The sequence below is a fragment of the Medicago sativa genome, chromosome 4, assembly GCF_051527215.1.
Source record: "Medicago sativa cultivar Bolivia chromosome 4, Bolivia_mono, whole genome shotgun sequence".
Classification (NCBI taxonomy): domain Eukaryota; kingdom Viridiplantae; phylum Streptophyta; class Magnoliopsida; order Fabales; family Fabaceae; genus Medicago; species Medicago sativa.
Window position 1 is genome coordinate 6,464,874 of NC_140752.1, and position 13,310 is coordinate 6,478,183.

At 36.5% G+C, this 13,310-nt stretch overlaps 1 protein-coding gene across 1 annotated transcript; it reads left to right on the plus strand.

Annotated features, from left to right (window-relative positions):
• Positions 1–10,844: 10,844 nt before the first annotated feature.
• Positions 10,845–12,970, plus strand: LOC146925822 (uncharacterized). Its single transcript, XM_085708049.1, has 4 exons — positions 10,845–10,995; positions 11,280–11,521; positions 11,819–11,913; positions 12,277–12,970. The coding sequence occupies exons 2-4, from the start codon at positions 11,507–11,509 to the stop codon at positions 12,575–12,577; spliced, it is 411 nt and encodes a 136-aa protein (XP_085564175.1). The 5' UTR covers positions 10,845–10,995; positions 11,280–11,506; the 3' UTR covers positions 12,578–12,970.
• Positions 12,971–13,310: the final 340 nt, after the last annotated feature.

Genomic DNA, 13,310 nt, shown 5'->3' on the forward strand with positions numbered 1-13,310 from the left:
AAGTAGCAAGAGCGTCAGCCATCTGATTTTTATCCCGAGGGATATGGTGCAGCTCAACCTTTGTAAAGTATGTCAACAGACGTCTTGCATAGTCACGGTATGGGATCAGCTTCTCATGATGAGTCTCCCATTCACCCTTTATCTGATTGATAACAAGTGCAGAATCTCCATAGATATCAAGGTGCTTAATTCTCAGATCAAGGGCTTCTTCAATGCCCAAGATGCATGCTTCATACTCAGCTATGTTGTTGGTGCATTCAAAAGTTAATCGAGCGGTGAAAGGAATGTGGTGCCCCTGTGGAGTTACAATGATGGCCCCAATTCCTTTACCATAAGCATTAACAGCACCATCAAACACCAATCCCCATTTGCTATTGGGATCTGGCCCTTCATTGATCAGTGGTTCTTCACAGTCTTTTGCTTTCAGATACATAACTTCTTCATCAGGGAAATCAAACTTAATTGGCTGGTAATCATCAAGAGGTTGACAAGCAAGATGCTCAGCAAGGACACTTCCTTTGATTGCTTTCTGAGCTTTGTACACAATGTCATATTCAGACAACAACATCTGCCAACGTGCAATCTTTCCAGTGACAGCAGGCTTTTCAAAGATGTACTTGATTGGATCCATTCGGGATATCAACCAAGTTGTATGATTCACCATGTAATGACGCAGGCGTTTGGCAGCCCAAGCTAAAGCACAACAAGTCTTTTCAAGCATTGTATACCGAGTCTCACAGTCGGTGAACTTCTTGCTCAAGTAGTAGATAGCATGCTCTTTCTTACCAGTCTCGTCTTGTTGACCGAGAACACAACCCACAGAATCATCTAACACTGACAGATACATAATCAAAGGCCTTCCTTCCACTGGTGGGACAAGGATAGGTGGTTCCAACAGGTATTCTTTAATGCTATCAAAAGCTTCTTGACATTCATCGTTCCATACAACGGGCTGATTCTTTCTGAGCAATTTGAAAATTGGGCCACAAGTAGTAGTCATGTGAGATATGAATCTTGAAATGTAATTCAGACGTCCGAGGAAACCTCTGACTTGCTTCTCAGTTTGAGGGGCCGGCATCTCTCTGATGGCTCGGACTTTGTCAGGATCAACTTCAATTCCTCTTTGGCTGACAATGAAGCCTAGTAATTTTCCTGATCTTACACCGAATGTGCACTTGTTGGGATTCAACCGCAGCTTGTACTTTCTTAGTCTTTCAAACATCTTTTTCAGATACACAACATGCTGCTCTTCATCACTTGACTTCACAATCATATCATCAACATATACTTCAATCTCTTTGTGAATCATATCATGAAACAGAGTTGTCATACCCCTTTGATAGGTAGCACCAGCGTTTATCAAGCCGAACGGCATCACTTTGTAACAGAACGTTCCCCACGGAGTGATGAAGGACGTCTTTTCTCTATCTTCAGGAGACATTCGTATTTGATTATAACCAGAGAAACCATCCATAAAGGAGAACACTTTGGATTGAGCAGTACTGTCAACAAGCACATCAATATGAGGCAATGGGAAGTTATCTTTTGGACTGGCTTTATTCAGGTCTCTGTAATCAACACACATTCGAACTTTCCCATCTTTCTTTGGTACTGGTACGATGTTGGCAATCCACTCAGGGTATTCAGCTGTCATGAGGAAACCCGCATCAATTTGCTTTTGTACTTCAGCCTTGATCTTAAGAGCCATGTCTGGACGAGACCTTCTCAATTTCTGTTTGACAGGAGGACATTCAGGTCTTGTCGGTATCCGATGTTCCACAATCTTGGGATCTAGACCCGGCATATCTTCATAGGACCATGCAAAGACATCTGGATAATCATGGAGGAGCTGAATAATCTTCTTTTTAACTTCTGGCTCAACTGCAGCACCGATCTTGATCTCTCGCTTGTTCTCTTCAATACCCAGGTTGATGAGTTCAATCTCTTCCTGGTGAGGCTGAATGGCTCTTCTTTCCTGCTCGAGCAGTCGAGTGATCTCATACGGTATCTCTTCATCATCCTTCTCCATCTTCAGCTTCATATACAGGGAATTCAAAATTTGGAGGAACCATAAGGTCACTGTGTTCAATGGGTTTATTATGGTTCAATCTGCATAATATGATTGAGATGATTTTAGAAAAATGTTTTCTATGCAGATTTTTGAAATTAATAAGAAAATACAGATGTTTTGGTTTTTTCTGGCATTACCATTATTTCCAAGAAAAAGCACTAAAAAGTAAAAAACAAAGAGTCGTGAGAAAGACGACAACTTTTATTGATAACGGCAATGCCAAAACAAACACGCCCTTACAATGATATCACTTTCGCCTTGGGCAGAGAGAAAGGATTGTTATTTTGAAAACAAAGAAAAACATGAGCAACAAGACACATTACATGGAAGCATGCATGACTAAAGGAACATCAATGGCCTCCCAATTTCTCACAGTGCCTCCTGGTATAACAAATGTAGGCACGTAACTACTTTCAGCAGCATCTTCAGCAATAGCATTGATAAATCCAGCACTGTAGAAAGTCCCTGTTGAGACACCAGAAGTTGGGGAGAATCCAAGGCCCTCTTTACGCTTGTTTTCCAAAATCTGAATCACTTTGCCCCAGCCAGCAGCTTGCCCTTCTTGAATAGCTTTCTGGGCATCTTTCAATGAAGCCATGCTAGCACCAGCTCTCCGGGGTTCTGCACCCTCAACAGTCAAGCCTTGAAATGACGTCCCTTCAGCGGACCCTGCTTCAACACAAGAGAAAGATGACACTTGGCTAACCAGATATGCTTCTTCACCATGTACAGTGACAATCTTACCGTTCCTCACAAATTTGAGTTTTTGATGCAAAGTAGAAGTTACTGCTCCAGCGTCGTGAATCCACGGTCTTCCGAGGAGACAACTGTAAGAAGCATTGATGTCCATGACCTGGAAAGTAATCTGGAATGTCTCAGGACCAATGGTAATTGGTAGATCTACCTCCCCAAGAACATCTTTGCGAGATCCGTCGAAAGCCTTAACCAGATAGCTACTTCCCCTTAAGGAGATTCCATGATGACTCAACTGCCTTAGCGTAGATTCCGGCATTACATTTAAGGATGATCCAGTGTCCACCAACACATTGGATATCATGTCAGACTTGCAGTGCACCGAGATATGTAGAGCCAAGTTGTGGTGTTTCCCTGCTTCGGGGAGTTCATCATCACCAAACCCCAAGTTATTGCAAGCAGTGATGTTACCCACTATTCCATTAAACTGATCCACGGAGACTTTATGATCAACATAAGCTTGTTCCAGTACCTTCATCAACACTTTCCTGTGAGCTTCTGAGCTCATAAGCAGAGACAAGATAGATATCTTTGACGGAGTTTGCAGCAGCTGGTCAACAATCTTATAGTCACTCTTTCTAATAAGCCTTAGAATCTCGTCCAGATTAGACTCTTCAATGGGCTGGCCCGAGGGGCTGGCATTCTCTTCCTCAAGGTTAGCCATGTTTCTTCTCTTGTACAATCTTGTCTGATGAACTCTATATGGTTGGTGAATCTTGCGAGCACGAGCCACCTTTCGGACTGCGGCAGAAGAACCAGGAGACAATGAGCACGGGGAGCCATTTGTGACCGATGAATGATGCATATGATGCATGATATGCAAATGCGAAAAGACTCTTTTTTGTCAGAGGACTTTGTCAAAGTGGTTGTGAACATCACGGAGAAACACGGTTTTATTTGAAAATTTTGATCAAAACTAAAAGTTTAGTTGAGATGGTATCACTTGGTGTTCACATCCGTGATGTTCAAAAGATGACTTGTCTAAGTCCTCTGATAAATGCATGGGAAAAAGTTTTATGCATGTATGCATGTATGCATGATTATGTTCAAGTTCGGAGAAAACATGGTGGGTTAAAAAGTCAAGGAGTCGTGGGTGGACACGGTGTCCGGTGAAACTAGGGCTTTAGGATAATAGTAACCGGGTTCTAAAAAAGGTTCCCAAGTTGCAACCTCTCCGACGTATATCACGGTGTCACGAGACAACACTCGCTCCATGATTATACGCGGAAGGTCTAACTTGAGTGTAGTATCGCGTGACGACTAAAACTCGAGACAACACTCGGTTTAGCCTCCGCACTACATCCTAGAAAATGGCCATGGATGGGTTTGGTTATCTACGGTTCATAGCGTCATAGAACAATTAGAAGTAAAGTGCCTAAACGCGACAACACGCGCCGACAACATCACCCCCAAAATGCCTCAGCTATGTGGGATTGGTCGCATAATTCAAAACACGAGGCAACCCCCGGAATGAATTGTCGATTATATCCCTCCTAAATCCTAAGTTCACTCAGCCCGGGTGTAGGACTTTTGATATTCTCACCCCACACGTTTGCAAGAATTTAAACATTTATTCACATAGGAAAGCAAGTAAAAGAGGCAAGTAAAAATGAAAGCGCAAGCGTGGAAATAAAGACTAGGCGTAACTCTCGAATCTCCCCAGTGAAGTCGCCAGCTGTTTTATCTTGGTTTTCGGGTGTCAAACATTGATTACGTTTGAACCTTTTTAACCGGTGATATCTCATTTTTTCTTGGGAAGGGAAAAAATAAGCAAAACCCTTGAGAATCGAGGTCCGGGAGTTGTTTTCGCTACGGGAAGGTGTTAGGCACCCATAACGACTATAGTATCCTATAGGAACCGTCTTTATTTTCTACGCGCGCTTTATTTTTAAATGCTATTTTGAAAGTGGTATTAAACCTAAAGGTATTCTAAGTGAAGAATTGGAGGGAGAAGAATGTGTTTGGATTTTTATTTTATTTGAATTGAAGGAATTTTGTTCCTTGCCTACATACCCGTTTAAGGGATCAAATCCACCGTAGTTCTCTTCCAAAAATGTTTTTGTTTTTGTTGGTTGATTTTAAGTTTGAAAATTTGGAATTTGAAGAATAGAAAGAGGCCTCAAGGGCATGAGATTTAGAAAAAGGTGAGGTGGAATTAGTTGTTTGCAAAAAGGTCTAAGTATGATTAAAGTTCATTAGAAATTTGATTAAGAAAATGAAAAAGGAAAATACAATGGGATTTTGATCCCAAGGTTTATTTTGAAAATGATTTGAGTGAAGTTTGTTTACATTTTTTGGAAAATTGATTTTTCTAAGTATAAAGCCTAAACATTCATCTAAACATACAATCCTAAACATACATCTAAACATGCATATTCTAACTATATAGTGATGTGTGTGCATGTGTCGGTGCTTGTGTCGGTGTACATCATTAGAGTCCATTGTCCTTATTACATCATGCCCTAATTACATTCTATGGTCTTGCAAGAAATTAAAATTGCATAAAAGGTGAGATATTACAAGATTCCTAAGTTTTACATTCTAGGCCTTGGTAAAAATTAATATGCAAGAAATTGAAGTGCAAGGAATGAGAGATGAAAATATGGTGTGAGATGCTTATGAAACAATGAACAAAGGGTTAGTAATAATAGGCATTGAATAGTAAAAAAATGGCAAGAAAATAAAGCATATCAACATGGTAAAAAACGACAAAAAGTGGTAAAAATGCACTTAATAAAACACCAAAAATTCCTAAGCAAGCAAAAGGTCCATGACTCTCACATTTTGGCATTTTCAAAGGGTTTTTAGGTTCAGCCCCGATTGTGAAAGTCACAAGAGAATTATAAGTCAAGGAATCATGGTATGAAATTAAGCCAATTTTACACTAATTCACATATTAAAAATAACAAGTAACTTGCTAACTAAGCAACCAATTATCACACATTCAAAACAGCACCAAAACCACCAATCAATCACCAAATGATACCCCAAAATTATTCAACAAACCACAATTATTATGAATCAAACAAATGGAATTAAAATATGCAAAAAAAAACTTCACAAAATTGGACAAAACAACACAAAAATTAAACAATTTCTCCTTGTATTTTCTCTAACAATTTCCAGCATACAAAATTCCTATGCAACGATCCCAAATCCACTGACACAATTGCAACAAGAACTCACTCAATTTTTACAAGTTTTTTAACAAGATTTTCAATCAAAAATTAAAGAAACACTTTAAACCAAAGCAAAAAATAATTCTCCGGTATTTCTTGATCAATCTTGACATGCAATATGTCAAAATTGATCAAAAAATGCAAGAAAATTAATAGCAATTTTTTTAGAATTTTTGATGAAGCTTTGAAGCAACGCAGAGGTGTAAAAAGTGAAAGCAGTGTGTGAAATAGCACAAAATTCACTAAAAAACGAAAATAGCAAACAGTTAAGGCCCAAGCCCAGTCCAAGGTGGAAAAACGGGTCATCAGGAAGCACAGGGATCATTGGATCAATCCAACTGGATCGGATCCAAGATCCAACCATCGTGAGGCCTAGGGAGCATGGTAATATGGTAGGTGAGCACGCACAGGATAAAATGGCATGAATGTTTTAAAACAGAAAACACGTGAGCACAGTTCTCACTTCTTCTTCTCCCTTGCGCTATCTCTTCTTCTTCTTACAGTTCCGGTGAGCTTGTTCCTCCGGCGTGGTGGCCGGAAACGTCACCACTACGCCGGAGTTCAAGATCTCTACAGTTTTCAAAGCCTTTCACTTTTTAGAAATCAATTTCCACGAAAATCATCGATCCGGATCCGATTCGAAGAAGAAAGAATTAGGAAAGATGATTCTAATGTTCGACAGTTTGAAAGCAGTACAGATAACGACGGACACGAAATTACCTCTCTTTCGACGGTGCCGCTCAATTTCCGCTTCGTCTTTCTTGAACTTGATTCCGATCCGGTCCGAACTGTTGTTGTTCTTCACGGCTGTCTTCTATTGTCTTGCGAATCTGCTACTGCTTCAATTCGATTTCCATTCCTCCTTCTTTTTCATTTTGGTTCAGACTTGTTTTATATTGGTGGTGATGAATTTGTGTTTCGGTGGATTGGCGAATGGTATAGGAATCGTTGTTGTTGATTGATTATGAACCTCTTGTGGTTTGAGGGTTTATCGAAGGTTGTTGATGGACTTTGAGCAATAATACATTGCTGTTATGAACAAGAAGAAAGAAAAGGGAAAAAAATGAAGAAAAGATGATGATTGTGGTGATTTTGTGGTGGTTATGGATGATGGAGATGGTGGTTAAAGGTTGTGGAGTGGTGGTTGAAGGTTGTTAGGGAGGAAGAAGATGGTGGAGGAAAGTTAGTTAGAGATGAGAAAATGGGAGGGAAAAATTGAGAGAAGAAGTTTGTGATTTTTGTGAAAAAGGGTTGAAAAATAATTAGTGGAAAAAAAAATGATTAGTTGAATGAACCTTGACCAACTTTGACCTATTTATAGGTGATGTGGGAATGCTTGGACCAATGAGACAATGCCATGTGTACTTGGACTTGTAACAAACTCTTAAGGACCAATAGCATTTGGACACATGGCACTTGGACTCTAACAAACTTAAAAGGGATTAAAATGTAAATAACAAAAGTACAAGGACCGAAATGAAAATTAAAACCAAAATTGAATTGAAAAAGTAAATTGAAAATTAACGTAAAACGAGACGATTAAAAACAACAAAGCAGATTAAAATGAAACAGAGATATTATATGAAATGACCAAAATGCCCCTAGGGGCTTAAAACGACTAAAAATGACTCAGATGAAATTTTTAAAATGATTTTTTAACAAGGGATTGAAGCAAGAGCTTGTGCAAGCAAATTAAAAGACTCAGAGACAATTTTTAGAATTTACACAGGGCTTTAACACATGAAAAGACAAAAATGCCCCTAGGGGCAAAACTGACTCAAAATGACTTCAAATGCAATTTTTTAAAATGGATTTTGACATGAGATTGAAGCAGAGACTTATTCAAACTACTTGAAAGGACTCAAACAAAATTTTAAAAGACTGGAAGAAATTTTGACATAGGAAATGACTAAAATACCCTTACATGTGAATTTTGCAAATAACATTGAAATAAAGTGCAGAGAAAGATGTAATTGATCAGAGATAGTTCAAATGACTTGAAATGCAAAAAGAAGAATTGAGTTGGTATTTTTAAGTCCAAAATTAGGGTATAACAACACACACACACACACACACACACACATATATATATATATATATATATATATATATATATATATATATATATATATTTATCAAAGTTGCAAAAAAAAAACATTGCAAGCATTATAGCTTATTGGAAGATAATCAAGTCAATTTGTTTGGAGTTCACAAGTTCGACTCTCACTAAGTTTATTTTTACAAGTAAATTTATTTTCATATGTTTATATTATCAAGAAAAAATTATCAAAAAAACGCAAAAGTTAAAAGTTGAACCGACAACAACCAAACACAAACAGAAACACAAATGTCGCGCCACTAGAACAAAGAATAATGTCACATTATGTTTCGAAATAGAACATATATATTATATAATTATGCTCTGTATATTTCAAAAAAAAATTATGCTCTGTATATGAAAAATAAAAAATAAAAAAATAAAAAAATGGACTGGGCTGGTGTGGCAATAGTTAAATTCAAACGATTCGTCTTTAGATGAAGTTCATTAACCACTTGAACTCAATCATTTGGCGAAATAATAATAATAATAATAATAATAATAATAATAATAATAATAATAATAATAATAATAATAATAATAATAATATCTAATACTTTTTATTTATTTAATAATTATTTATTACGTTAAAATTTTTGCACCCCCTGATCCAGGGTCCTAGATACGTCACTGAGGTGAGTCCCTAAGCTTAGTGACCACTACTAGGTGGCTTTGAGCAGATTATACGGTACTTGGTGCAGAGCGCAGAGTTGGGAAATGCTAGGCACATCTTACGCCAAACATCACATATATTAATTTTATCATTGTGAAAGGCATACAAAAAATAAAAGTAGAATTCTTAGTTAAATTCAAGTCTTACATTACCGATCGACACCGGCGGAAAAAAAAACTTACCTAGGATGGCGGAAAAAAAAACTTACCTAGGACTGTATTGATTTAAAGAAAGGGAAACAACCGTGTTTTACTATTAAGTTGTTAACATGTTGAATACACCACATCTTTAAATTTCTACTTCGGAAGCATGCATATTACCAGTGGCGGAGCCACTCATGGCCCAGGGTGGGCCACGGCCCATCCCAAACCCTTAAAAAATAATTTTTAATAGGTATATATATATATATATATATATATATATATATATATATATAAATTATAGTATGATGTTATATTATATATTTTATGTTGCGCTAGAAATAACAATCCTGCAGTGTGTTCCAGCGGTTAGGCTATGGTTTTTGCTGCTTCATATCTCATATCTCAAATCTCAAGATCGATTCCTGCTGTGCCACTATCTCAAATCTCAAGATCCTCAAGATCGATTCCTGCTGTGCCACTTTTATAATTTCTTACGATTTTTTTATAAAAAAAATAAATTAAAAAGGCCATCAAGATTCGAGAACCGGTGCATATTGCTTAACTTTTTATTAAAATTCTTTTCACCAAGGTAACAACTTTTCATATCTTGATCTTGCTTTTAATAATATATATTAACTTTGTTCAAAAAAAAAAAAATAATATATATTAACAAAACATAATTTGTTCTACAAAAAAAAATAATAATAGCCACTAAAATAACTAATGAAAAATATAAATTCACACACATTATAAAAATTGGCCCACCCTGAAATTTTTTTCTAGCTCCGCCACTGCATATTACGTGCTCAAGTCCTATATATTTTAACAATATATAAATTCTACAATTTCTACAAAACCTTAAAATCATCTGATATAGTTTTTCTTATTCCATAAGTCATAAAATCAAATTTGAAAAATTTTAGTTTTTTTTTTTAAACCTCTTCAGCAGAAGGGCGCAGACTTAGGAAAAGCTAAACAAATTCATCGCAAACATCACAAAGTTTAATTTTATCCACATGGCAAAGTTATGTTAACTTAATGTAGGCAGTTTAATTTTTACTCCATTTGTAACTTAATGTAAGTACACATTGACAAAAAACTAACCCTATATATAAACTTCTTTTCAAATTATTAGATGCATTTATTTCTTTTTTCCGAAATAAACTCCTAGATAATACAAGTAAATATCTTGAAATATTAAAAGTCAACATTAACCACACACACGTACGCACGTGCACACACACGCGCACGCATACATTCACACACAAAAGTTATTTTAGATACATATCTTTACATAAAACACATACATTATTTACGCTACCAAATTTTCTCAATGAGAGTGAAATACGCATTGAGTGTTTTTATTTTATTTAATACAGATGAAGTAATTTACATAAACATTTTGCAAAAAAACAATTAATTATTTAGTGGGGGCAATAGTTGAGTTTTAAGAGGCTAAAAATATAATTATTTAGTCATTGAAAGGTTGGTGAGGGCAACTGCCCCCCAATTAGCTCTACCTAAATCCGTGCCTGCATGAGATCAACTTCATGTGTATAAATATCATAATTGCTGGTGGTTGAACTTAAAACAGAGTAGTCATTGCTTTTATAATGCATGTATCAAAGAAAAAATGTCAGTTTCTGTGTTGGGTGGTCAATTTTCTCACTTTTATAGTAAAGTTAAATTACGAGCATGTGCATAATAGTCAGAATGCGTTATTTCCATCTCCTTCCAATGACAATGTCTTTATTATAGGAAAAAGATTCATAGACCACTCTTTTCCATACACCCCTTTGTACCACTGCTGATGTGGCAGGGGTAGTTTGGTAATTTCATGCGCTAGGGATAGTTTTGTAGTTTTCACAATCTCTTCCTCTTCTCTTTTCACAGATCTCTGTTCTCTCTCCATGTCAATCCCACTCTTCCATCTCTCTCCCTCAACCGGACCGCTCTCTCTCCCTCAACCAACACACGATCTCCACTCACCGCCATGTCTCCTTCCGTGATCTCTACCCACTGCCACTGTCGGTTCACAATCAGCAACTGTTTTCTTCCCGCAATCTCTCTGTTCTTCGGTGAGGTTAATCTCAAATTTTCATTTTATTTTATGACTAGAATTTGTGTTTATGGTTTATCTGTGTGCATTTTGAATGTTTTTCTCCAAAATTGAATGTATTTTTAAATGATTTGTTAAACCCTAATGAGATGGTAATTTGTGTTGATTTGAAATTATTTGTGACCAACTTTAAAGGAATTAGAATTTCATGGTGTAGAAATTAATCATATTATTAGGGTCTCAGGTTGTTAATTCTAATTAACTTTAGGCACTTAATTAAATATATATGGTTTTTGGTTTAAGGAGTGAAATGGAGGAAGATGAATGGCAGATGGTGCAAAAGAAAGGAAACCAATTTGTAGTGAATGGCCAACCTTTCTATGTAAATGGATTCAACACTTATTGGTTGATGGTATTTGCTGCGGATGAGTCGACAAGAGGAAGGGTCACTCAGGTGTTCAAACATGCATCCTCGGTTGGTATGACAGTTTGTAGGACTTGGCCCTTCAAACATTGGTGTTTTGCAACAAATGCTTGCTGATAAGGTTGGTCTTGGTGTTAATTTTATGTGTTTTGTTGCATATTTGGTTATTGTATAAGGTAGTTTCTGATTTTGGTACAAAATGTATATAGTTGGTTATTTTGAATTGAAATTGGTCATGCCTTCAAACATTGGTTTGACTAAAATTGACAGAAAGGAACTTCTGCATTAATTTAAAACAATTACACTAACTTTTTGTTTTTACAATAAGTTCATTCAAAATTATGATTGATAAATACTCACCCTAAATTTTGCTTATTTATTTTGGTTTTTGATGATTTGTTATTCATATTGTCTTCAGGCATTCAAGGGATATGAAAACACTTCTGAAAACTGGGTGTTAAGTCTCACAGCCTCATTTAATGGGACAACAAGAACTTACTTTGATGGCATGCAGTGAGTTCTTATTAACTTTTGTTTCTCCTTAAACATAGCACAATTACAGAGTTATTATCGACTTTAAATAGCTTCTTCAATATAATATTGTTGGCTTGAAGAGGGGTATTTAAGAGAGCATGCAACAGTTCATAGGGAGCAAAAGGGAATGGTAAAAGATAAAAATTTGTAATTTGGGCAGATTATCTCCATTGTTTGTTCATATTAATTAAATATATAGTTAAAAACCAGAGAGTTATCTCCATTTAGCAAATTTTGAATGCTAAGCTATGTAACACCTACACTTAAGATTGAAGACATGTTTGGTGCCTGACACATGCTGTTACATTCAATAGGTGCTAAGCTAATTTCTATTGTTTGCAGGCCAGGAGACGGGAAAACATTGAAACCTATTTGCCTGCTACAACTTTGCCGAATTGGAGTGATACTTTATGATTGGTTAGACATTTCCTGGCTGAAAAACTACTACAATTTTGGGTTTGATCACTTCAACATGTCATGGAGAAAGATGGGTGTATGGGGTCTTGTTGATTGTCTATTGGGGAATGCAGGTCCATTTGCATCAGAGGATTGGATCCTCCCTGATCTTACAATGCATATATGTTGGAGGTTGATCTGGAGAGTACGGTTGCACATGAACAAGGTTGTATTAGTTTCAATATGAAAAGAAACAAAGTGAGAGGTGGGGGGAAGAGTATAGTTATATCTGAAAGCTTCACAATTTCTGGATTGAAACAGTTTGTAGAGATTATTGTCTCTAAAAACACAATTAGAAGTAGCATTACCACCGTGATACTCAGGAGGACTTACAATCTCAAGCTCAAAATCAAACCATTTTCCTTTGTTCTGAAATTGGATCTTTTGGCTTCAATGGATCACCATCACAGTTAGGTATTGGCAATAAGCCAAAGTCCTCGAGTCATGTGGTAGTGAAAGGAAAGCTGATACCACAACTAAAGGAAAGCAATAAGCCAAAGACATTTGGCTTCATTTGATCAGATATGAGAATGACGACCAATTTTGAATGCAGGGAAAAAATGGTTACGCCTTTGACAAATTATGGTTATATTGTTCGTTTATTTGGTTATCTGTAACTTACATGTGCAAAAAAAAAAAAAATCAATTCAAGCCAATTGTCAGTGACATTCTAATTTACGAAAAAAATAGTGGTCACGCATATGTAAAAATGTGGTCATACAGACCATATATTTGGCTAGTTTTTCTTTCCCAGATGTCAATAATATCGTTTTAGGCGAATCGAATGCATGATCTCATTTGATCACTGCACTAAAAGCATTTCCAACCATAAATAATCTGTTTTACAATCGGCAAGTTTATCACGCCTAAGGACGGACAAGTTCTAATTTATGAAAAAAATAGTGGTTACGCATGTGTAA

What these genes read in the sequence shown, in the direction of transcription:
- LOC146925822 (XM_085708049.1), top strand. An exon ending in ACTTACTTTGATGGCATGCA is followed by an intron (nt 11,914 to 12,276) that starts GTGAGTTCTTAT and finishes TATTGTTTGCAG; the next exon opens with GCCAGGAGACGGGAAAACAT.